Raw genomic sequence first — 24,999 nt, forward strand, 5'->3', positions numbered from 1 at the left:
CCTTTGCTGAAACCAAGAGTCAGAAGCGTAACCAGTTGAGAAGCTCAGTTTTATAATAGGAAAATTGTAGGTGGTAGATTTCTAAATTCACATATGTTCTGCTGGAAAGTGACAAGCTGGATGTAACTCAAGAATTTGCCCTGTTCTTAGGTAAGGAGTGACACTGAGGCTGGATCTTACTGTGGAGAATCAGTGGTCTCCCAAAATGAAATGGACAAATAAATCATTTTACACAGTTTTAATTACCTGCCGTTTCTCTAGCAAAGGACAAAACTACCATATTCTAGCCCCAAATTAAGTTAACATATTCTGAGTATTTTACGATAATAAAGATATTCTGCATAGCTTTCATAATGTTCTTATGTCCATACACAATGTTTGAAACACAGTTAAGATCAATAACTTTTGGAGGGAGATGACTTTTGATTTAGAATAATAAGTTTCAATAAATACCCATACAGTTTTATTTTTCTTTTATTTATTTTTTTCCAGTTTTCCTTTTGGCATGACATTTCTAACTCCTAAATAGGCTTTAAATCCCTTGAAAGCAGATTTTGATCTGAGAAGCTAAGTGGTGAAAAGTCATTTGTCACAGGAGGAAGAAACCTTCTATCACAGCTTCCTGCTGGAATAAACTGGATGCGTCCCATTTGTGAGGCATACCAGCTTGAGGCCCCTGATGTAACTACTCCTTTTTTTCCTTCTTCCCTGTTTTTGCAAACTTCCGGTAACAGAACAGACAACACTGTGTGGTGACAAATATAGCAGCTGCCACACAGGCCAGCAGGAACCCAATCACATCCAGAGAGTGGTACTGGAACCAGGTGAGGTCATGGGAGGCCGGCCTCAGGTGTTTGGCTCCTTTGTGGCGCATGACAAACTCTATCCAGAAGACGGCTCGATCCAAGGGCTTTATAGGCTGGTCGTGGTGAATCCTTGATAATCTCATAGCGTTCTCTTTGTATCTAAACAGAAACATAAAGATACCGACATTGAAAGGAAGCTCATTTGCCTAATCGTATAATTCCCATGAAAGGTTTTTGAAAAGGGCCATACAAATGCTTCAAAATATATGTCATAGAGTTACAGAAGCAGTATGTTTTTTTATTTGGATCCGCACTGGAGATTTGGCATTTAAATTGGAATTTTCCCATCCCCAACTATTCTGAGAAGTGAAAATGGAAGTGCAGTGAGGATAGTTTGATCTTTTCTAACAGAGGAAATGCTATAGGCCCTTGTAACAGCTGTAAATGAGATGGTGGGAATGCCCTTGTTGAATGACCTCATGAAGCAGCAAAGGGAATTGTGTCATGGTAAATAAAATGCCACCTCACTGGTCTCTGTCTCCACTCTTCTACCCTCTACTCTTTATTTTCCATCATGTAGCCAGTCTGATTTTTGAAACCGATATCAGATCATGGCACTCCCCTGCTCAAAATTTCCATCTCGCTTCTCATTACCTTTAAAATAAAATCCAGCTATGGGTTTTGGACTATAGGATCTTACAGATACAGCCCCCTGGCAACCTCTCCTCCTGTCACTTTGTCCCATGTACACTCTGTTGCAGGCATAAAGGCCTGCTAGGAGTTCACTAAAGTTGCCAAACATGTCCTCACTTAAGCACCTTTGCACTTTCTGTCCCCTCTGTCTCTCTGCTGGATACTCTTTCCTGCAACACTCCAAAGCTGCTTCTACATCTTGATAGATGACCAGCTCTGTGTTCCATCTCAGGCTTTTCTGGGCCACACTATCAAGCACCCTTAGACATTTGGGATGTGTGTGTGTGCATGCGTGTGTGTGTGCTACTCTTTGAAACCTAGAATTTTAAAATATATTTTCCATAATAATATTTAAATATATAACATAAGAAAAATGCACATAGACTTAACTGAATAGCTCATAAATTCAAAATTAGCTAGAATATTATTGTGAAGTAGATATAATAACATACCTACCATTAAGATATTGATATGGGGTATCACACACTATCCAGGAGGATCCCATCTTCTCTGACTTTTTTAGTCATCATAGATTAGCTTTTATTATTTATGGATCAGAATAACAAGATAATACTCATTTCCTTTTGTCTTTTGTCTAATAGTTGTCGGTTAATTCTATTACTGTATAATATTCCATTGCTTGGCACTACCGCAGAGTATTTCTTCATTTAATGATCAATGGACACTTGTGTTAACAATTTTTTAGTCTTTATTACTAAAGCTTTCATAAAAATCTTGTGTATTTCTTTAGATTTACATGTTCATACAGTTGTGTTTCTATATAATGTGAAAGTGGAATTGCTCAGAAGAAGGTTATTTAGGGTTGTGATTTCTTTATTGACTGAATTATGTAGAAGTATATTGCTTAATTTCCAAAATTTAGAGATGTTTCCATTATCTTTCTTTTTGACAATTTCTAAGTGACTTCCAGTAAGGCTGGACAGTATACTGTTGATGATTTAGATTTTCCAAATTTACTCTTGGTATATAGCCCAGCATATGGTTAATTCCAGTATCTATTCCATCCTTGACATATATGTATTCTCTGTTGTGTTATATTTGATGATGTATATGTATGTCAGATAGTTTTATTTCAAATTGAATCCTTGAAATCATTTAGGAATTTAGTCATTCCATTATCATCTCCATCCATCCATCCTTCCTTTCCTCCTTTCTTCTTTCTTTCTTTTTTTGTCTTCTTTTTCTATGTTATTAGAAAGATGTTTGAAAACTCAATATTATGACTATAGAGTTGTGTATTTGTTTTTTCTTTTGTCTACATGTGCTGCATTTTGATATTTTCATAGTAGGTGTCACCGGGTACTAATTTGTTTTGTTGTTTTGACAGATCAGTCTATGTATCGTTATGAAATATGTATCTTTATTTTTGTTAGTCATTCTGGAGTACTGTGTCTGATCGTCGCATAGGCACAACATCTTTCTAAATGGTTACTGCTAAAATAGATCATTTTCTAACTTTGTACTTAAAATCCTCTCCTATATTTCTGTGTGAACATGTCTTATAAACAGTATATAGTTTTTAAAATGCATTCTGAAAACATTTGTCTTTAAATTATGTAATCTGTTTAAGTTTAATGTAAGTGCTGGCATATTTATATTTTTACCTACTGTCTCATTCTCGATTTTCTGTTCTATTTCTCCAAACTGCCATATATTTCTTTTTCTTTCTTATTTATTTAAAGTATTTTATTAGTTCATTATTCTACCATTTTCTTCTTGATAACACATTTTTCGCTAATTCTTTAGATGATACCCTCCTAATATAATATTAATACTGATAGTAGTAACAAATACCAAATTCGTGGTTACTGTGCTAGGCACTACAAATTCCCACACATTATTTTCCTGTGTAATATAGAAAATTTCTTTATTTGTCTTATCATCTTTAAAAAGTTTTCTCTTCAAAGGACACAATCAAGAAAGTGAAAAATCAAGTCAACCAGAATGGAAGAAAACATTATCAAATCATCTATCTGATAATGTGTTATTTTCATAACACATAAGAAGTTCTTTAATAAGGTGAGACAAATCATCAAATTTAAAAATTATCAAAGAACTGGAATAGACATTTCTCTAAAGAGGATAAATGGATGGCAACTGACATATGAAAAGATGCTTAATAACTTAGGCTCTAAGGGAAATGCTAATCAAGAGCACAAGGAGAGAGCACTTCACAACCACTGGGATGTCTATAATAAAACAGATGATAGAGGCACCTGGGTGGCTCAGTGGGTTAAGCCTCTGCCTTCAGCTCAGTTCATGATCTCAGGGTCCTGGGCTTGAGCCCTGAATCAGGCTCCCTGCTCAGTGGTGAGCCTGCTTCCTCATCTCTCTCTGCCTGTCTCTCTGCCTACTTGTGATCTCTAAAATAAATAAATAAATAAATCTTAAAAAAAAAATGATAACAAGTATTGGTAATGATGTAAAGAACTTGAATCTCCCATACTCAACTGTTGGAAATGTAAAATGGTGCATCTCATTTAGATATCATTTCGCAGTTCTTCACAGAGTTAACATATGACCAGCAATTCTACTCCTATAATTTCCAAAAATTTCCTTTCATTTCCAAAAGAAGTGAAAAAATTTGTTCACATAATAACATATGTTGTAATCTTTATAATTCCTAAATGTGGAAATAATCAAAATGTTCATGAACTGATGAATGAAAAATAGATTGTAATATATCCATACCATAGGATATTATTCAGCAATGCAAAACTACCACATCAGTGAAACTTGAAAATATGCCAAGTGAAAGAAGCCAGGTACAAAAGGCCATAAATTGTATGATTCCATTTGTATGAAATATACAGAATACAGCAATTAGAAGAGCCAGAAAGGAGATTGTTTACTTAAGGCAAGAGGAATGGGAAATGACTTCTAAGTCATATGCAATTCCTTTTTGGGTTAATGAAAATGTCCCAAACTTAGATTATAGTCATGGCTTCATAATTCTGTAACATACTACATATGTTTGATTTTTTGTACCTTAAATATTATGGTACATAAATCACATATTATAAAATATATTAAAATAAAAATGAAAATTAATTCTTGGGCAAAAAGATTTATAGTTTTGGAAATTTTTGTTGCTGAATTAAAAGTTATTTTACATATCTGCAAATTCTTCATTCTTTCATTCTAGGAATTCTATCATATTTTTAAAACTGTGTCCTTACAATTCCATATACAACTTTTGCATTTGCTCATATAGAAAATTGTTGCAGCCCATTAAATCAATGAGGTTAAAAAGCAAATTTGCAAAAAATGTCTGGTTGAAAATAAAGGTAAGTTTAAGATCAGTTATACATATTAATATTTCAAAATTAGCTTCTTAAATACAGGATGAAATGCATAGTCATCATTGATAGAAGAACCTATCTCTAAATACTATTAATGAAAAAAAACATAATACTCACGAAGGGTTATTAATGACCATCCTCAATGCATTGAGCAAATCTGTACTAGACAGTGTGTGGAAATCCAGACTGACAGCTGCTCCCTTGGCCTTCATGTGAGCAAGGTTATCAGGTTGATCCGCAAACAAGGGAATGCCCACCATTGGAATCCCATGGTGGATCGCCTCATAGATGCCATTGGTTCCACCATGAGTTACAAAGGCTTTGGTTTTTGGGTGACCTAGGATTGGATGAATCTCAGCACATTAGTAATTATAATTCTTAGGAAAAAAAAGAGAATTTAGCAACATAAGGCACATAGTATAATAAATATGAAATAGCATTAAAATGTCTTTTAGATGCCAGAGTAAGAAGAGCAAAAGTATGCTGGAGAAGTAAATTAAAATTGGTGTGGCAGTTGTAACTTGAAAAATGGTTATAAGATGGCTGAACAGACAGATTGAAAGGGAAAATTCTGGATAAAGAAGAGCATTTGCAAAAAAAAAAAAAAGAAATAAAAGAAAAGAAAAGGAGGTGCATGTTAAAACATAGAACATAGTCTCTTAAACAGTAAAGTCACTGAAACTAACATGTAGAGTGTCAAGGCAAAAGGAAGTATGATAGTGGTGGTTCAAGTCAGGGGAAAGAAAGACTGCACTTTATCATGAAATGTATTATGACTTCATGAAAAAGATTATGGTGTTTTCCTGGAGAAAGTGTAGAGTCACTGGGAATAATTTTTCACTAGCACTAAATAGCCATGCAGAATGAGAAATGATAGGAATAAAGTGGGAGAATCAGGAGACGAAGTGATGATCCATTTAGTTATTAAAAATTTATTGGGAGAGGCAAGATTGTGGAAGAGTAAGGGACCTCATTTCATCTTGTCCCTGAATTTAGCCAGATAACTATCAAACCATTCTGACCACCTATGAATTCAACTTTAGATGTAAAAACAGATTTGCTGAAGTTCTACAAATGAAAAGTGGGCACTTTTTGCAAGGTGGGAGGTGCAGAACAATGAATCTGAGGGTATATTCGGAAGATAGATGGTAGGGGGAGGGAGCATCCATAAGCTGGCTACCAGAAAGTGATTTAGCCATGAAGGGCAAATTCAGACTCTTCAGAAGTATGTTCCAGGGAGAGATGTCCCTTCCTAAAAGGTGCTCAGGTGGCAAAGTGGGGCAGAATCCTAGGTGGGTCAGTGTGGTCTCAGGATTCCTGGGGTCACAGAAAGAACAGAGGTGCCTGAGCTGCAGAATTCCCAATCCATTAGAGAAGAGAAACCAGTTATGTTCAGTGAGACAGGGAGGGGCCTCTCAGCTCAGTTTGCCATAAACTGCAAACTGCACCATGATCAGGTGACCATTTTCTATGTGGGGGACCTCCAAAGGGCAGAAATGTGGTGACCCTCCACTTTTCCCTGGGAGGATCAGTGTGGTTCTGTGTGTGCAGTTTGGCACACACAGAACTGAAAACTGCTTATCCCTGAAGACTTGCTGAATAGAAGGGGCTCTGATCTTTTAGCAACAGGGCTGGAGACTGGCATGCATCCATTTTTATTTTCATCCTCCAAAGAGGCACAGAGGGTCTTCAGTGAATAAAAGTCACATAGAGCAATCAGAAAGCTTACACTGAGCCCAGACCCTGGCAAGTTGTTGTGCAAATCTGCCCAGGCAAAGACATCTGAGAATCAGTGCAGCTGGTTCTCCTAGAAGACCAGCAGAAACAACAGGGAACACACAATTTTTGGAGCACAGAGGTCTTTAAAACTCCAGAACTGGGAGAAAATAGTATATAGAATTCAGTTTATTCTCAAGAGTCATTTAACTTTCAGGTTAAAATCTCTTATTCTTTTTATTCTTTTTATCTTTTTCAACTGGTTTCTTATGTTATTATTTTTTTAAACATATTGTTTATACGTGTGTGAGAGAGAGAATGAGCAAGGGGGAATCACAGAGGGAAAGAGAGAGAGTAGTTTCCTTGCTGAGGAGGGAACCAGATGAAGGGCTCAATCCCAAAACCTGGAGATCATGAGCTGAGCCAATGGCAATAGCTTAAGTGGCTGAGCCACCCAGGCACCACAACTGGTTTCTGATTTTATTAATTCTTTGTTTTTAAGTATTTTTTAACTTTCATTTTATAGATTTACATTTTATAGATTTACATTTACATTTACATTTACATTTTATAGATTTATTCTTCATTTTTAGCTTCCTTTCACTGTTGCAATTTTATTTTTGTTTATATAAGTTTTGCTTTCTTTACAGTTTTGGGATTTAGTGTCTTGTAATAGACCAAAATACACCCAGAACCCAGTGGATCACTATGTTTTGTCCACCTGGGAGATTATAATCTCTCTAACCACCTTTTTTTTTTTTTCTTTTTTAGTTTCTGACCTGTTTGGATTTGTCTAGTGTGTGTTTCATTTCAATCGTGGTTGATATTTTTTATTTTGTTGTCTCTTTCCTCCATTCTTCTCTGGGTAAAATGACTAGAAGGAGGAAATCACAACAAAAGAAAGAACTATAGGTGATACTCTCCACCATAGATATAAGCAATATGGATATAAGTAAAATGCCAGAGCTGGAAATTAGGATAATGATTATAAAGTTACCAAGTGTGCTTGAAAAAAGTAGAAAACTCACTAGAGAATCTCTTAATGCAGAAATAAAATCTAATCAGGTTTAAACTAAGAATACTTTAACTGCTATCTAAAATGGATGCTCTTACAGGTAAGGTAAATGACACAAAAGAGAGAGTCAGTGACACAGAAGAAAAGATAATGCAAAGGAAGGAAGGAAGCCAGAAAAAAAGCAAGAAAAACAACTAATCAAATCAGAGGGTAAGGGGGGGACTTGATAAATGAGTGATCCCATAAATAAAATAATATTAGAGTTTTTTGGGGTCTGAGAGGAAGAGGAAGAAAGGTCCATGAGGCATATTTGAGCAAATCATGGCTGATAATTTCCCTAATCTGAGGAAGGAAACAGGCATTCAAGTCAATGAGGCACAGAGAATCACCCTGAAATCAATAAAAATAGATCAACACCTTGACACATAACAATGAAACTTGCAAATCTCAGAGACAAAAAGAAAATCCTGAAAGCAGCTTGGGACAAGAGGTCCATAACCTACAAAAGTAGAGACATTAGACTTGCAGATACCTATCCAAGAGACCTGGCAAGCCAGAAAAGACTGGCATGATATATTTAGAGTGCTAAATAAGAAAAATAGGAATCCAAGAATATTTTATCCAGCAAGCCTGTCATTCAAAATAGGAGAGAGCAAAGGTTTCCAGGACAAACAGAAACTCAAAGAATTTCTCATCACTAAACCAGTTCTAAAAGTAGTATTAAAGGTGATCCTTTAAGTGAAGAGAGTGTCCAAAAGTAACATAGACCAGAAACAACAGAGACAATCTACAGAATCAGTGACTTTACAGTTAGTACAATAGCACTAAAGTCATATCTTTCAATAGTTACTCTGAATGTAAATGGGCTAAATGGACTAACGGAAAGACACAGGGTATCAGATTACATTAAAGCAAGGTGCATCGATATGCTGTCTGTAAGAGACACATTTTAGACTCAAAGACACCTCCAGATTGAAAGTGAGGGGGTGGAAAACCATTTTTCATGCTAATGGGCATCAAAAGAAAGCTGGGGTGGCACAGAGAATCAGAAAAATCAGATTTTAAACCAAAGTCTGTAGAAAGGGATGAGGAGAAACAGTATATCATAAGTAAAGGGTCTTTCCAAGAAGAAGATCGAAAAATTATAAATATGTATGTTTTTAACTTGGGAGCAGTGATTTATATATGTATATTAATAATCAAATTAAAGTAACACCTTGATAGTAATACAATATAGGGAATTTCAATTTTCCACTCACTGTAATGGACATCTAACTGAAGATCAACAAGGAAACAAGGGCTTTGGATGACACAGTGGATGAGATGGACTTCACAGATATATAGAGCATTCCATCTAAAGCAACAGGATACACATTCTTCTCAAGTGCACATGGAACATTCTCCAGAATAAATCACATACAGGGTCACAAATTGTTTTTCAACCCATATCAGAAGATTGGGATTATCCCTGGCATATTTTCAGGGCATGATGCTTTGAACTTGATTTCAATTACAAGAGGATGTTTGGAAGGAACTCAAACATTTGAAGGAAAAGAGAAGTCTACTAAAGAATGAACGGTTGACCAGGATATTAAAGAAGAATTATAAAGTTGCATGGAAACCAATGAGAATAAAAACACAACTGTTCAAAACCTTTCGAATGTGGCAAAGGCAGTCCTAAGAGGGTAGTACATGGCAATGCAAGCCTTTTTTAAAAAAAAATTAGAAAAGTCTCAAGTACACAAACTAACTTTAAAACTCTAGAAGTTGGAGGAAGAACAGCAAATAAAGATTACACCAAGCAGAAGAAAAAAATAATAACGATTAGTGCACAAATCAATGAAATAGAAACCAAAAGAGTAGAGCAGATCAATGAAATTAGAAGCTGGTTCTTTCAAAGAGTTAATTACATCAAAATCCCTACCCACATTATCAAAAAGAAAGAGAAAGGACCCAAATTAATAAAATAATGAATGAAAGAGGAGAGATCATGCTCAACATCAAGGAAATAAAAATAATTTTAAGTACATGTTATGAGCAACTATATGCCAACAAATTAGGCAATCTTGAAGAAATGGCTGCATTTCTGGAAATGTATAACCTACTAAAACTGAAACAAGAAGAAATAGAAAATGTGAACACACTGATAACCAGGAAGGAAACTAAAATAATAAGAAGAAATCTCCCAACCAACAAGAGACGAGAGCCGACGGCTTCCCACAGGAGTTCTACCAAACGTTTAAGGAGAAATAATACCACCAACAGTGTAGGAGGGTTCCCCTTTCTCCGCATCCTCCCCAGCATCTGTCATTTCTTGACTTTTTTATTTTAGCCATTCTGACTGGTGTGAGGTGATATCTTATTGTGGTTTTGATTTGTATTTCCCTGATGCTGAGTGATATGGAGCACTTTTTCATGTGTCTGTTGGCCATCTGGATGTCTTCTTTGCCATTTGCGACAACATGGATGGAACTAGAGCGTATCATGCTTAGCGAAATAAGTCAAGCAGAGAAAGACAACTATCATATGATCTCCCTGATATGAGGAAGTGGTGATGCAACATGGGGGCTTAAGTGGGTAGGAGAAGAATAAATGAAACAAGATGGGATTGGGAGGGAGACAAACCATAAGTGACTCTTAATCTCACAAAACAAACTGAGGGTTGCCGGGGGGAGGGGGCTTGGGAGAAGGGGGTGGGAATGGACATTGGGGAGGGTATGTGCTTTGGTGAGTGCTGTGAAGTGTGTAAACCTGGTGATTCACAGACCTGTACCCCTGGGGATAAAAATATATGTTTATAAAATAAAATAAAATAAAATAAAGAATTGAACAGGAAAAAAAAAAAACAAGTAAAAAAAAAAAAAGGAGAAATAATACCTATTCTTCTGAAGCTGTTTCAAAAAATAGAAATGGAAGGAAAACTTCTGAACTCATTTTATGAGGCCAGTGTTACCTTGATCTCCAAACGAAAGGCCCCACCAAAAAGGAGCAATACACCTGATGAACATGGATGCAAAATATCCCACCAAGATAGTAGCCAATAAGATCCAACAGTGCATTAAAATGATTATTCACCACAACAAAGTGAGATTTATTCCCGGGCTGCAAGGGTGGTTTTGCACTCACAAAATAATCAATGTAATACATCACATTAATAAAAGAAAGGGCAAGAACCATATATGTCCTTCTCTATTGATGCAGAAAAGCATTCGACAAAACACAGTATAGTTCTTGATTAAAACTCTCCAGAGTGTCGGCTAGAGGAAACCTATCTCAATATCATAAAAGCCATCTATGAAAAGCCCACAGCAAATATCATTCTCAATGGGGGGAAAACAGAGCTTTTCCTCTAAGGTCAGGAATATGACAGGGATGCCCACTCCCACCATTTTTGTTCAACATAGTACCGGAAGTCCTAGCCTCAGCAGTCAGACAACAAAAGGAAAAAAAAATGCATTCAAATTGGCAAAGAGGAAGTGAGACTCTCACTCTTCGCTGATGACATGATACCTTATGTGGAAAACCCCAAACACTCTACCCCCAAATTGCTAGAACTGATACAGGAATTCAGCCACATGGCAGGAAATAAAATCAATGTAAGGAGATCAGTTGCATTTCTATGAGGAAGTGGTGATGCAACATGGGGGATTAAGTGGGTAGAAGAAGAATCAATGAAACAAGATGGAATTGGGAGGGAGACAAACCATAAGTGACTCTTAATCTCACAAAACAAACTGAAGGTTGCTGGGCGGAGGGGGGTTGGGAGAAGGGGGTGGGATTATGGACATTGGGGAGGGTATGTGCTTTGGTGAGTGCTGTGAAGTGTGTAAACCTGGTGATTCACAGACCTGTACCCCTGGGGATAAAAATATATGTTTATAAAAAATTAAAAATTAAAAAAAAATAACAAATCTACAAAAAAAAAAAAAAAAAACTGCGCCCAAAACCATAAGATACTTTGAAAATAAACCTAACCAAAGAGGTAAAGGGTCTGTACTCTAAAAATTACAGAAGACTTTTGAAAGAATTTTGGGAGGACACAAAGAAATGAAAAAAAAATATTCCATGCTCATGGATTGGAAGAATAAATATTGTTAAAAATTCTATGGTACCCAGAACAATCTACACATCAGTGTAATCCCAATCAAAATACCATCAAAATTTTTCAAAGAGCTGGTACAGATAATCCTAAAATTTGAAGGGCTCCAGAAAAGATCCCAAATGTTGAAAAAGAAATGTTGAGAAAGGATTGTTGAAAGGAAGGTTGAAGAAAGGAATGTTGAAAAAGAAAACCAAAATTGGTGGCATCACAATTCTGGACTTTAAGCTCTATTACAAAACTGTAATCATCAAGATAGTGTGGTATTGGCACAAAAACAGATATTTAGACCAATGGAAAAGAGGAGAGAACCCAAAAATGAACCCTCAACTTTATGGCCCACTAATCTTTGACAAAGCAGGAAAGAATATGCAATGAAAAAAGGACAGTCTCTTCAATCGATTGTGCTAGGAAAATTGGACAGCCACATGTAGAAGAATGAAACTGGACTATTTCTTACACCATGCACAAGATAAACTCAAAATGGATGAAAGGCCTAACTGTGAGACAGGAATCTACCCAAATTCTAGAGAACACAGGTCGCAACTTCTTCAACCTCAGCCACAGCACCTTCTTGCTCACATGTCTCCATTGGCAAAGGGAACAAAGCAAAAATGAACTGTTGGGACATCACCAAGATAATACGTTCCTGCACAGCAGAGGAAAGAGGCAACCTACAGAATGGGAGAAGATATTTGCAAATGACATATTAGATAAAGGGCTGATATACAAGATCTATAAAGAACTACATCAATACCAAAAAAAAAAAAAAAAACAAACCCAAAAAACAAAAAAACCAAATAATCCACTCAGTAAATGGGCAGAGGACCTGAAAAGACATTTCTCAAAGAAGGCATAAAATTGGCAAACAGGCACATGAAAAACTGCTCAACATCCCTTGGCATCAGGGAAATACAAATCAAAACCATAGTGAGATACCACCTTACACCACTCAGAATAGCTAAAATTAACAAGACAGGAGACAACAAATGTTGGTGAGGATGTGGAGAAAGGGGAACCCTCTTACACTGTTGGTGGGAAAGCAAGCTGTTGCTGCCACTCTGGAAAATATTATGGAGGTTCCTCAAGATGTTAAAAACAGAGCTACCTTATGACACAGGAATTGCACTTCTGGGTATTTACCTCAAAGATACAAATGTGTTGATCTAAGGGAGCACTGCTATAACCCCCAGTGTTTATAGCAGCAATGTCCACAATAGCCAACCTGTAGAAAGAGCTGAGATATCCAAGGACAGATGAGTGGATAAAGATAATGTGGTATATTTATGCAATTGAACATTAGCCATCAGAAAGATTGAATACTTACCATTTACATTGATAGGGATGGAGCCAGAGGGTATTATAATGAATGAAACAAATCAATCAGAGAAAGACAATAATCTTATGCTTTCACCCATATGTGGAATATAAGAAACAGCACAGAGGATCATAGGAGAAGGAGGGATAACAGAATGGAAAGAAATACAGGGAGACAAACCTATGGTTTGTCTCCCTATAGGAGCATACTAAGGGTTGCTGGAGGATAGGTGGATGGGGGATGGGGTAACTGGATGATGGACATTAAGGAGGGCACTTGAAGTGATGAGCACTGGGTGTTATATGCAATTGATAAATTATTGAAAAGTACAACTGAAACTAATGATGTACTCTATGCTGGCTATTTGAATTTAAATTAAAAATTAAAAACTGAATTACCCTTGAGAAGTAACTACACCTGAAATAAAGATACTTTGATTCTGGCCATAAGGAATGTGACTGTGTATAATAACATGCCGTATCTGATCTTTCTCCCCCCAGCACTGCAAAATAAATGTAAGGAAGATAAGTTTTGTTTTTGGACTTTTCAATAGTAAATATTCAATCAATTTGCTTCTTGGGAACTCTTATCATTTTGGTTTGCATTAGTTTTAATTTAGTGTTCTCCAGATTCTTACCAAGAAGGTCATTCTGGGGGATCCAGTCATACAGCCGAGTATTTGTTCCTAAGTTGTCTGGTTTCTTGCCAGCAAATCTCCATAGAACCTGTTAAAGAAAATTCCTTATTTCATAAGTTGAAACTTTGAAGTTATAGTGTATTAGAATTTTAAGAAATTAAGAGATAATCTAGTTAGACCTCTTTCACTGACTGATATAAATAAGGACAAAAATATTAAAAATGAGACTACCAAAATGTATAATAAAATACCCACATTTTTAACTTATTTTTATATTCAATCAGGTATGAATGTAATCATGATGTTTCACACATAGAGATTAGACAAATGAGATTAACAGTGAGAAATATAAATATTTAAGAAATTTTTAGATAGTTATAATTCTAGTGCAAACAACTTGGAAATTACTAAGATCTACACATTTGTTTTGTTTTATCTATTATAATTGCTGTCATCTTCCAATGTAATATTATCTATTTATTTCTTTTGAAGTGTTACAGGAGGGAGTTCATGTATATCCACTTGTTCCATATGTTATTTTATTAGAGTTTTACATCTTTTGATATACAAAAAAGCTAAGTATGCAATCTGTTGTTTGTGCGAAATAAATATTTCTGCTTACCAGTAATTTATTAATATAAATAACTTCTCTTAGTACATAAAATTTCTTTTACATTACTAATTATTAAGCACTACCTCCAAGAAAAAGGTAGTTTTTTACATGAATCCAGATTATTAATACTATTTCTTGGTTTGGAAATTCTTTAAAGGTTACAAAGAAGAGCCTATTGGAACTTCAGAAATAACAGTGCAGCTGTTGAAAAACATCCTGAACTGTGATGATGCTACATTTTATTTAACCGATTGTTACGCTCTAGTTCCATCCATGTTGTTGCAAACACTTCAGTGATGCACTACAAAACATTGATAACATGGATTAATATGAGTTCTATACCCAAGCAATTTCCATTCCCAGTACCAAAATAGATTGATTTCAGAATTCCCTTGGAATCCACATAAATTGGATGATGGTTTACATTGGTTAACACATATTTGTTATGCAAATGTTTAAGTAACTTTAGATATTAAGTGAACATTAGCATAAAGAGAAACTGTATCAGTAAACCAAAAAGTAGTTCACAAACACCCAAATACTCCAGGTGTTTTCTATATATCAGAAAATAATTTACTACTATATTTTATGTAGAAAGAGGCATTTGGAATTTTCCCTTCCTAGGCTTGTTGCTGGTTGACTCCTTAATATATTTCATTTCCTTCTTTAATCAGGAAGAGTCACTATCCTGTTAAGTTAAAGTCCTTTTGAAACCACGTATTACTAAGCTCAGGGTTACCTTGAGGGGTGGACTCATCTCCTCCCTTTTCATTTATTTTACTCTTAACAGGGTCCACTCCACCATTTGTGTCAGTTTTTCTCTTTCCCTGAATCATCTAGGCTGGGCTATTGCCAAAACATAGCTTGGTGAGCCTTGGCCACCCTTTCTCGGAACAGCATACTGAGTAGGCTTTTCTCAAAAATTTAGTGGAAGAAAGAAACCTGGATTATCCAGCAAGCGTAAACTGCATGAAGGTTTTGAGACTTTTATCAGTTCCTGCTTAACATAACTGTTGAAATTTAACTCCTTTCAGAGAACATCTATGTGTTTTTCAGTGCCCTTGGAAATCCTGTAAGGAGAAGAAGGGAATGACAGAACAGAATTTGGTGATTTCTATATCTACCCACGATACATTATAATAGCAAATGTTACACTGTATCGCCTAAATATATTCCTCCCAAATATCTTTCTTTCTGACCTCAATGTTAATGCCATAGTTATTGTCAAAACACCTTCTGTACTACTTTACCATCTGCCACATATATTTTGCTCATCTCTGAGATAAATTGGAGCTGTCATCATGGTTTCCATGTCATGAAGGAAAGGGTAAATAAAATAAACTCTTTACACAGTTTAAGAGACTCATTAAGTAGTTGTATAGCATTAAGTTACTTTATCTAACCTTTTGTGGAATCTGTGCAAGGGCTGATGCAATCACATTGGCTTTTTCCTCTGGCAGGTTAGTGATCATAGACCCTAGTGTAAACACCACAATACCATTTTCTCCAGAGCTCTGGACAAACTCTTCCATTTCCTGTGAAGAAAAAATTTGTTCGATTACAAAAGGAGAACACCATAGCAAACACTATTAAACAAATTTCTATGGGGGTGCCTGGATGGCTTAGTCAATTAAATATCTGACTCTTGATTTTATCTCAGGTCATGATCTCAGGGTTGGGTGATTGAGCCCTGAGTCTGGCTCTACACTCAGTGCAGAATCTGCGTAGAGCATCTGCTGGTCTTCTTTCTTTCTCTCTCGACTCCCCTCCCCGATTCCCCATCTCTCTTTCAAATAAACAAATCTCAAAAAAAAAAAAAAAATCTTCAAGCAGCTAAGGAGCTATACCAAATAGTACCAGGAGTTATTAAAGTAATGTCTGTTTTTATCTTTAAGCTGTGGTGAAATACACACAAAAAAGTACCATTTTAACTATTCCTGGGTATGCAGTCAATATGTCTATATTTACATTGCTGGATAACCAATCCCAGAACTTTTTCATCTTGCTAAACTGAAATTCTGTGTCCATTACATAACAATTTCTCACTCCCTCGTTCACCATCTTTAATAATCATCATTATACCTTGTATTTCTATGAATCTGACTAATCTGCATATCTCGTGTAACAGTGTAATCATACCATATCTCTCTTTTTGTGATAGCTCCCTTTCACTTTCTGTAACATCCTGAAGCTTTTCCACTTTAGAGTATGTGTTAGACGTTTCTTCTGTTTTATGACTTTATAGTTATGGATTTATCTGTTCCTGGACACTTGTGTTAGGCTGAATAGAACGTTTGCCAGTTTTACCTCAGGATTTAGACTTTGAGAAAGTTACCATACACACTTAAACATTTTGCAATCAAAATTGGTATTAGGTTAACCCTCAAATAAGATCTTAGTTTCATCTTATTACCAATAAAAAGGTGGACAACGAGATGTTGAAGAGACCACAAAATCATTCAGTAAGGGATGCTTGTTTTTCTTATGTCTTAAGGTAAATTATCAATTTAAAACATATTACCTTATTGCTTTCTTTCATAAAGTATCATTTAACACACTAACAGAATCATTTTGAAATTTCATGCTTTGAATATTTTTCAGGTATAAGTGGTAGAAATAATTTGGTCCTTATTAAATATGCAGAATTTGTGGTCCTTATTATATACAAAATGTAGTTTTTTCTATGCTCATTATGTTGAGAACCATGTTTCTCCAATGATTTTTTTTTTAAGATTTTATTTATTTGTTTGTCAGTGGAAACAACACAAGCAGGCAGAGTGTCAGGCAGAGACAGAGGGAGAAGCAGGCTCCCCGCTGAGCAAGGAGCCCAAAGCAGGAGTCTATCCCAAGACCCTGGGATCATGACCTGAGCAGAAGGCAGCCGCTTAACTGACTGAGCCACCCAGGCGTCCCTCCCACAATGATCTTTACTGAGATTTTATCCAGCCTTGGTGTGTAGCAGAAAACACGTGTTCTCATTGGCTAAGCAAACCCATTAATGCTCTAAGATGTCAAGCCTTGGGACTTAAATGAGGAATAGTGTAAATGTTGGAGTGACAGCAAGTGAACATTGGATTTGACTGTAGATACTGTTGGGACACACAAACATTGTTGAGGAATGATATTTCTAAGTAGAATACTAGTTAAATGCTTCAGAGCAAATAAAACAAAAGAGACAGGAATCACTTACCTTAGGCAGGGGTTTGGCAGGTTTACAGTGGAGTCCTCCAACAAACTCAAAATTTGGTAGGAGAGGGCGAGGAAATTCAATATCCCAGTAGGTTCGAATGAGCCATATTTGAGCTTTCCCCCTTAACTCAGATAATGTAGTGGGTCTTCCTGAAGGGAAAAACAAACATCACATTAGAAAGAGAAAGGGGAAAAACTATATGATCATTTCCATATATGCAGAAAAAGCATTTGACAAAGATACACATCTATTCATGATAAAAAGTCACAACAAAGTTGGTTTAAAGGGAACACACCTCAACAAAATAAAGGATTTGTATGAAAAACCCACAGTGGACGTCATATTCAATGAGGAACAACTGAGAGCTTTCCCCCCAAAGTCAGGAACAAGACAAGAATGTCCACTCTTATGCCTTTTATTCAACATAGTACTATATGTTATGGCTATTGCAATCAGACAACAACAACAAAAAAAGAAAATCCATTCAAATTGGTAAGGAAGAAGCAAAAACTTCACTATTTGCAGATGGCATGATATTATAGAAAACCCTGAAGAAAGAGTTAGTGTCCAAAATATATAAAGAACTTATACAACTCAATACCCCAAAACCAAATAATTCAATTTAAAAAAGGATAGAATACATGAACACACATTTCTCCAAAGAAGGCATACACTTGGCCAAAAGACACAGGAAAGATGCTCAATACCGCTCATCAGGGAAATACAAATCAAAACTCCAATGAGATATCACCTCACACCTTTCAGAATGGCTAAAATCAAAGCCACAAGAAACAAGTGTGGAGGTTTCTCAAAAAGTTAAAAATAGAAGTACCTTATGATTCAGTAATTGCACTACTAGGTATTTACCCAAAGCATACAAAAATACCTATTCGAAGGGATACATGTACTCCAATGTTTACAGAAGCATTATCTACAGTAGCCAAATTATGGAAGCAGCTTAAGTGTTCATCAGCTGATGAATGGCTACAGAAGAAGTGGTATATTCATACAATGAATATTACCCAGCCATAAAAAAAGAATGAGATCTTAGGATACCCAGCTGGCTCACTTTGTTAAGCATCCAACTCTTGGTTTTGGCTCAGGTCCTGATCTAGTGGTCGTGGGATGGAGCCCCACATGGGGCTCTGTGCTCAGTGTGGAATATACTTCAGATTCTCTTTCTCTCTTTTTCCCTCTCTCTCCCTCAAATAAAGAAATAAAATATTCTTAAAAAAATGAAATCTCCAGGTACCCCTGGGGATAAAAATATATGTTTATAAAAAATAAAAAATTAAAAAAAAATGAAATCTCACAATTTGCAATGACATGGATGTAGCTAGAGACTATTATGCTAAGTAAAATAAGTTAATTAGAGAAAGACAAATATCATATGATTTTACTTATATGTAGAATTTAAGAATCCAAACAAAAAAGTCAAAGACAAAGAGAGAGAGAGAGAGGCCACAAAAGAAATAGACTCTTCAGTATAAAGAACGAACTGTATTACTAGAGGCACTGTGGGTAAGTGGATGGGTTCGATAGGTGATGAGGGATTAAGGAGGACACTTTGGATGGGCACAGAGTGATGTACAGAATTGTTGAATAACTATATTGTACACCTGAAACTAATATAACACTCTGTTAATTATACCGGAATTAAAATGAAAATTAAAACTTGATATCAGAATATAAAATCAATGCACAGAAATCCGTTGCATTTCTCTACACCAACAGCAGGACAGAAGAAAGAGAAATTAAGGAGTCAATCCCATTTACAATTGCACTCAAAACCATAAGATACCTAGGAATAAACCTAAACAAAGAGACAAAGAACCTGTACTCAGAAAACTATAAAGTACTTATGAAAGAAATAGAGGAAGACACAAAGAAATGGAAAAACGTCCATGCTCATGGATTGTAAGTACAAATATTGTAAAAATTTCTATGATACATAAAGTAATCTACACATTTAATGCAATCCCTATCAAAATACCATCAATTTTTCCCCAAAGAAATGGAACGAATAATCATAAAATCTTTATGAAACCAGAAAAGTCTCCAAATAGCCAGAGAAATGTTGAAAAAGAACGCCAAAAACAGACGCATAGATCAATGGAACAAAATAAAGAGCCCAGAAATAGACCCTAACTTCTATGGTCAACGAATCTTTAACAAAGCAGGAAAGAATGTCCAATGGAAAAAAGACAGTCTCTCCAATAAATGGTGTTGTGAAAATTGGACAGCCACATGCAGAAGAATGAAAATGGGTCATTTCCTTACACCACACACAAAAATAGACTGCAAATGGATTAAAGACCTCAATGTGAGAAAGGAATCCATCAAAGTCCTTGAGGAGAACATGAGCAGCAACCACTTTGACCTCAGCCACAGCAACTTCTTTCTAGAAATATCACCAGAGGCAAGGGAAACAAGGGGGAAAATGAACTATTGGGAATTTATCAAGATCAAATCTTTTGTAGAGAGTTAAATGGATAAAGAAGATGTGGTGTATGCATGTGTGTGTGTGTGTGTGTATACATACACAAATATATATATATACACACACATATATATATGTGTGTGTATATATATATACACAGACACACACACACACACACACACACACATATATATATATATATGTATATGCAATGGAATACTATCCAGCCATCAAAAGAATTGAAATCTTGAAATCTTGTCATTTGCAATGACAGTATGGAACTAGGGGGTAGTATACTAAGCAAAATAAGTCAGTCAGAGAAAGACAATAATCATGTGACCTCTCTGATATGAGGAATTTGAGAGAAAAGGTGGGGATTTCAGGGGTAGTGATGGAAAAAATGAAACAAAATGGAATCAGGAAGGAGAAAAACCATAAGAGACTCTTAATCTCATGAAACAAACTGAGGGATGCTGGTGGGTGGAGAGGTAGGGATAGGGTGGCTGGGTTATGGACATTGGGGAGGGTATATAGTATGCAGAGTGCTGTGAAGTGTATAAGACTGACGATTCAGACCTGTAACCCTCTGGCAAATAATACATTATAGGTTAATACAAAATATTAAAACTTGGTAGAAAAATAAAAGTAACTAAATAAATAAGTAAAAAAAAAACCTACAACAAGCAACAGGTAGAGGAAATAAGAGTAATGCATTGTGAATATACTAGCGTATTTTCTGAAGGGAATTTGGAATAATTTATTGAAAAATGTTTCAAAGTATTTGTAGTTTAATAATAGAACACATATATGATACAAACATCTATAATGATGCAAATATATATTTACATACTTATAATGTTGTTCCTATGTATATATGAAAGACAATGTGTAAGTCTCATTTTTAACATCACAGTAGTACATTCACAATCATAAACAACTATTAAACCTAAGCCACTATCAAATTAAACATGCATTTATTTCCTTTGAAATGCTGCAAAAGTAACAGATGCAAATGTAAACAGTTATTTGAGCTCCCCAATCAATTAAGCAATGGAAACACCTTCCTTAGAGTACTCAGTCTCATTTCTATAATTTAGCAAGCTATTCCCTTGATCCTAGATTTTCCAAAAAAACTGTGAAGTTTTGAAAATATGACTTGATTCCTCGTAATCACCATTGCCCTTAGTTCACATTAGGAGCATAATAATATCTGTTTATTAAATAATATTTGCAAATAACAGCTGAAATATTTTCATCAAGTATGGAAATAGATATGTGCACTATTAATTTTGACTAATTTTTTCTTTAATGGAGTAACATAGTTTTCAAAAAATGTGAACTATTAATGTGTATGTGTACCCTTCAACAAGATTTTAGGCCTTTAAAGCATGATTTATAAGCCCTGGTGAAAGAATTTGTGATCATTAGAAACTTCTTATTATAGATACCTGAGTCTGGGATAGAGCCAATATTTCTTCCAGTTATGAAGGAATCTTTGAGGTAATATGACAAAATATTATTATTTTTTAAATTAAAAAAGGGAAACAAGTGGAAATATATCTTCAATACTCTATAGACAGTTGTACGAGAAAAATGTGACTCATCAATTAACATCTCTGCTTTCATCAAGATAGTGAAATTTCTAATGTCTTTTTTAAAAAAGATTTTATCTGTTTTACAGAGAAAGAGAGCAGAAGCAGGGGAAGAGGCAGGCAGAGCAAGAGGGAGGAACAGGCTCCCTGCTGAGAGAGAGCCCAATTCAGGGCTCAATCCGAGGACCCTGGGATCATGACCTGAGCCGAAGGCAGACGCTTAAACAACTGAGCCACCCAGGAACCCTCCTAATGCCTTTTTTTTTTTTTTAATGGAAAAGTAAAGTAAAATGGATATGTAGGAAATAGGCACAGCAGAGAGGATTTTTAAGGCAGTGAAACTACTCTGATATAATAGTGGTGTATACATATCATTATAAATTTGCTAAAACCTATAGAATATACACCACCAAAAGCGAACTCCACTATAAATTATAGACTTTGGATCGATAATAATGCGTCCATGTAGGTTCATCAGTTGTAACAAATGTACCACTCCGGTGGGGATGCTGATAATGGGGAACCTTATGCATGTATGGGGGCAAGGGTTATCTGGGAAATCTTGACTCCATATGCTGTCATTTAAAATTATTCTAAAAAGTAAAGCATATCAAAAGTAATATTTTCAACTTGTATTTAATAAATAACAAAGGAAGTTTAAAACACATTATCCAGAAAAAAGTAAAAAAAATTAAAAGTATTACAAACACAATGAATAGATATGTAATTGCTTCAAGAAATCCTTAGTGCTTTAATTTCTGGTTATTGAATTCCTGGAGTGTAATGTACTCAATAATGGATGACATAGTTGGAACTGGTCCTGTCATATAAGTGTTTCCATAATATTTGTGAGACTGGAAGATCATTTTATATTATCCTTTCATCATTTCATTTATAAAAGACAAATTCCTCTGACTTAATACAAACTCACCTTCCTGTGCACTAGGAATTAAGACTTCATGCTACCAATTAGAAACATGACTTACCTAGTACTTCACTGTAAAACTGATCCCAACTCTTCTCATTATAAGTTTGGAACCAAAGGTCAAAATAAAGCACATATATCATGTTTTTTACTCTTTCCATGAATGTCATTTGATCACTTAATTCTGACAAAATCACAGGCACATAGGATGGAGGGAAAGAAAGTCCTCCACTTTGCTTTTCAAATGCATAGCCAGGAGAGAAGCGAAGACTGTACACTAAAGGTATTCTAAGTAGCTCAGCCAGCAGCTCACCACAGGGTCCAATGGTGTCTGCAAGAATGACATCAAACCTCGATTCTTGTAGTTTGGTCATGAGCTTCCTGTTCAAAACTACATCTTCACAGAGCTTTTGAAGACAGTCAGAAAATTTCCACATAATTTCTTGCATTTGTGAAAAATATGTCCAAAATGTGTCTCTTGGCAAGTTATATATCCACATATCGAGCATTTTTCTGACTAAATCCTTAAAATCATCTTTAAGTATGGATGTAGGGAAAGTCTCATACTTGATAGCAGATGATATGTTTGGATTAATAACAATGGAAGCTGCAGATGTCAGAACAGTCACTTCGTGACCTCTCTGGACAAGTTCATCGAGGATTGTTTTTATATTGATCCAGTGGCTGTATTCTGTGGGCCACACCAGCACCTTTCCACAACTCCCAGAGCTGAAGAAACAACTGAGCTGTAGCAGCAGAAGAACGGAAATCCACTTCATAGACATCCTGGTGGAATGCAATGCTTCTTTGCAAATCATTGTTTCCTTGTCCCACTGCTTGTATATAAAGTCAAGGAGAAATCAATCAGTAAGTTAAAGTATAACTCTTACATTTCAAAGTAAACACATTATATGAATAGTCAGATTATTTGGATGGCATAAAGAAAACGTCAAAGGCAGATGATTTCATTTGTATACACAAGTGTTTAATATCTGTTTGATCCTTATAAGTTCTATCATCTGACTAAGAGCCAATGACCTAACATGTGCAAGTTATCTGTCTTTTGTAATATATTTTGGAAGAACACTAGTGATAGTGGTGAGAGGTCACTGTCTGCAGTCCCATTAACAGAAGAATTAAAGTTATTTTGCAGGTGAATATTATTTCATGGATATGATGGTTCAAGAGATTTTTGTTTTGTTTTGTTCATAAAAATTTTGGTTGACATGTAATTCATATGCTATACAAGTGTCAGATTTTAAGTGTACAATTCAGTGGTTTACATTATATTCACAGAATTGTGTAACCACCATGATGATCAATTTTAGAACACTTTTAGCATCCCAAATGGGAACTTTTACCCTCTAATGAAACTGCATTTTCTGCATCTCCCAGCTCTAGTCAACATTTTATCTACTTTTTGTCATATTTATTGTCTGTTCTGTGTATTTCATACAAATGAAATTATACATCATATTGTCTTTTGTGACTGGCTCCCTTATTTAGCATAATTTCTTATATTAAAAGCTTATTTTCTGAGTTTATTGAGATATCATTGATATAACATTGTGCATATTTAAGGTGTACAACATGCTGACTTGCTTCATTTATATACTGTGAAAAGTTTGCACCACAGGATTATTTAACACATCCAACACCTCATGAGTTTGTGTGTGTGTGTGTTTGTGTGTGTGTGTGTGTGTGTGTATGGTGAGGGCTTTTTAAAAATCTTCTTTTATTACTTTTTTTTAAAGCATAGTTAACACACAATGTTACATTAGTCTCAGGCTACAACATAGTGACTCAGCAAGTCTACCTGCTATGCTCTTCTCACAAGTGTAGATTCCATTTGTCAGTACACAACTATTAACAATAACTTTGACTATATTCCTTATGTTATACCTTTTATCCTCCTGACATTCATTTAATAACTGGAAGCCTGTATCTCCTACTCTCCTTACCCATTTTGCATTCCCTCTCTTTTTTTTTTTTTTTTTTTTAAATTTTATTTATTTATTTGACAGAGATCACAAGCAGGCAGAGAGGTAGGCAGAGAGAGGAGGAAGCAGGTTCCCTGCTGAGCAGAGAGCCTGATGCGGGGCTTGATCCCAGGACTCTGGGATCATGACCTGAGCGGAAGGCAGAGGCTTTAACCCACTGAGCCACCAAGGCTTTCCCCCGCCTTTTTTTAGCAACCGTCAGTTCTCTGTATTGATGAGTCTTTCTGCTTTTGTTCTTCTTCTTCTTCTTTTTTTTAGGTTCTGTGTATAAGCGGTATCATATGATATTTGTCTTTCTCCCTCTGACTTACTTCTCTTAGCGTTAATACAGACTGTGGTCTGTCCATGTTATCACAAATGGTAAGTTAACATTATTTTTTTTACACTGGAATGATATTGCATTGTCTACATATAATACATCTTCTTTATCCATTGATTTGTTAATGGACACTTGGGTTGCTTCCATATGCTGGCTATGGCAAATCATGCTACAGTAAACATAGGGTGCATATCTCTTTTTGAATTAGTTCTTTTGTTTTCTTTAAGTAAATGCCAAGTGTTGGAATTACTGGATCATATGATTTTTTCTTTTTCTCTAGCTTTATTGTAATAATACAGTATATAATACATAG

The 24,999-nt window shown here is 35.5% G+C and overlaps 1 protein-coding gene across 1 annotated transcript; it reads right to left on the minus strand.

The window, feature by feature from the left end:
* Positions 1 to 223: 223 nt before the first annotated feature.
* LOC101675050 (UDP-glucuronosyltransferase 2B31) lies at positions 224 to 23,194 on the minus strand. The gene is made up of 6 exons (XM_045079832.1): positions 22,429 to 23,194; positions 17,411 to 17,559; positions 15,624 to 15,755; positions 13,608 to 13,695; positions 4,940 to 5,159; positions 224 to 965 (listed from the first exon to the last, which is right to left on the minus strand). Exons 1-6 carry the CDS (start codon positions 23,183 to 23,185, stop codon positions 686 to 688), a joined length of 1,626 nt encoding a protein of 541 aa, XP_044935767.1. The 5' UTR covers positions 23,186 to 23,194; the 3' UTR covers positions 224 to 685.
* Positions 23,195 to 24,999: the final 1,805 nt, after the last annotated feature.

This window comes from Mustela putorius, unplaced genomic scaffold (genome assembly GCF_011764305.1).
Source record: "Mustela putorius furo isolate JIRA1106 unplaced genomic scaffold, ASM1176430v1.1 tig00000430_pilon_pilon_pilon, whole genome shotgun sequence".
Lineage (NCBI taxonomy): Eukaryota > Metazoa > Chordata > Mammalia > Carnivora > Mustelidae > Mustela > Mustela putorius.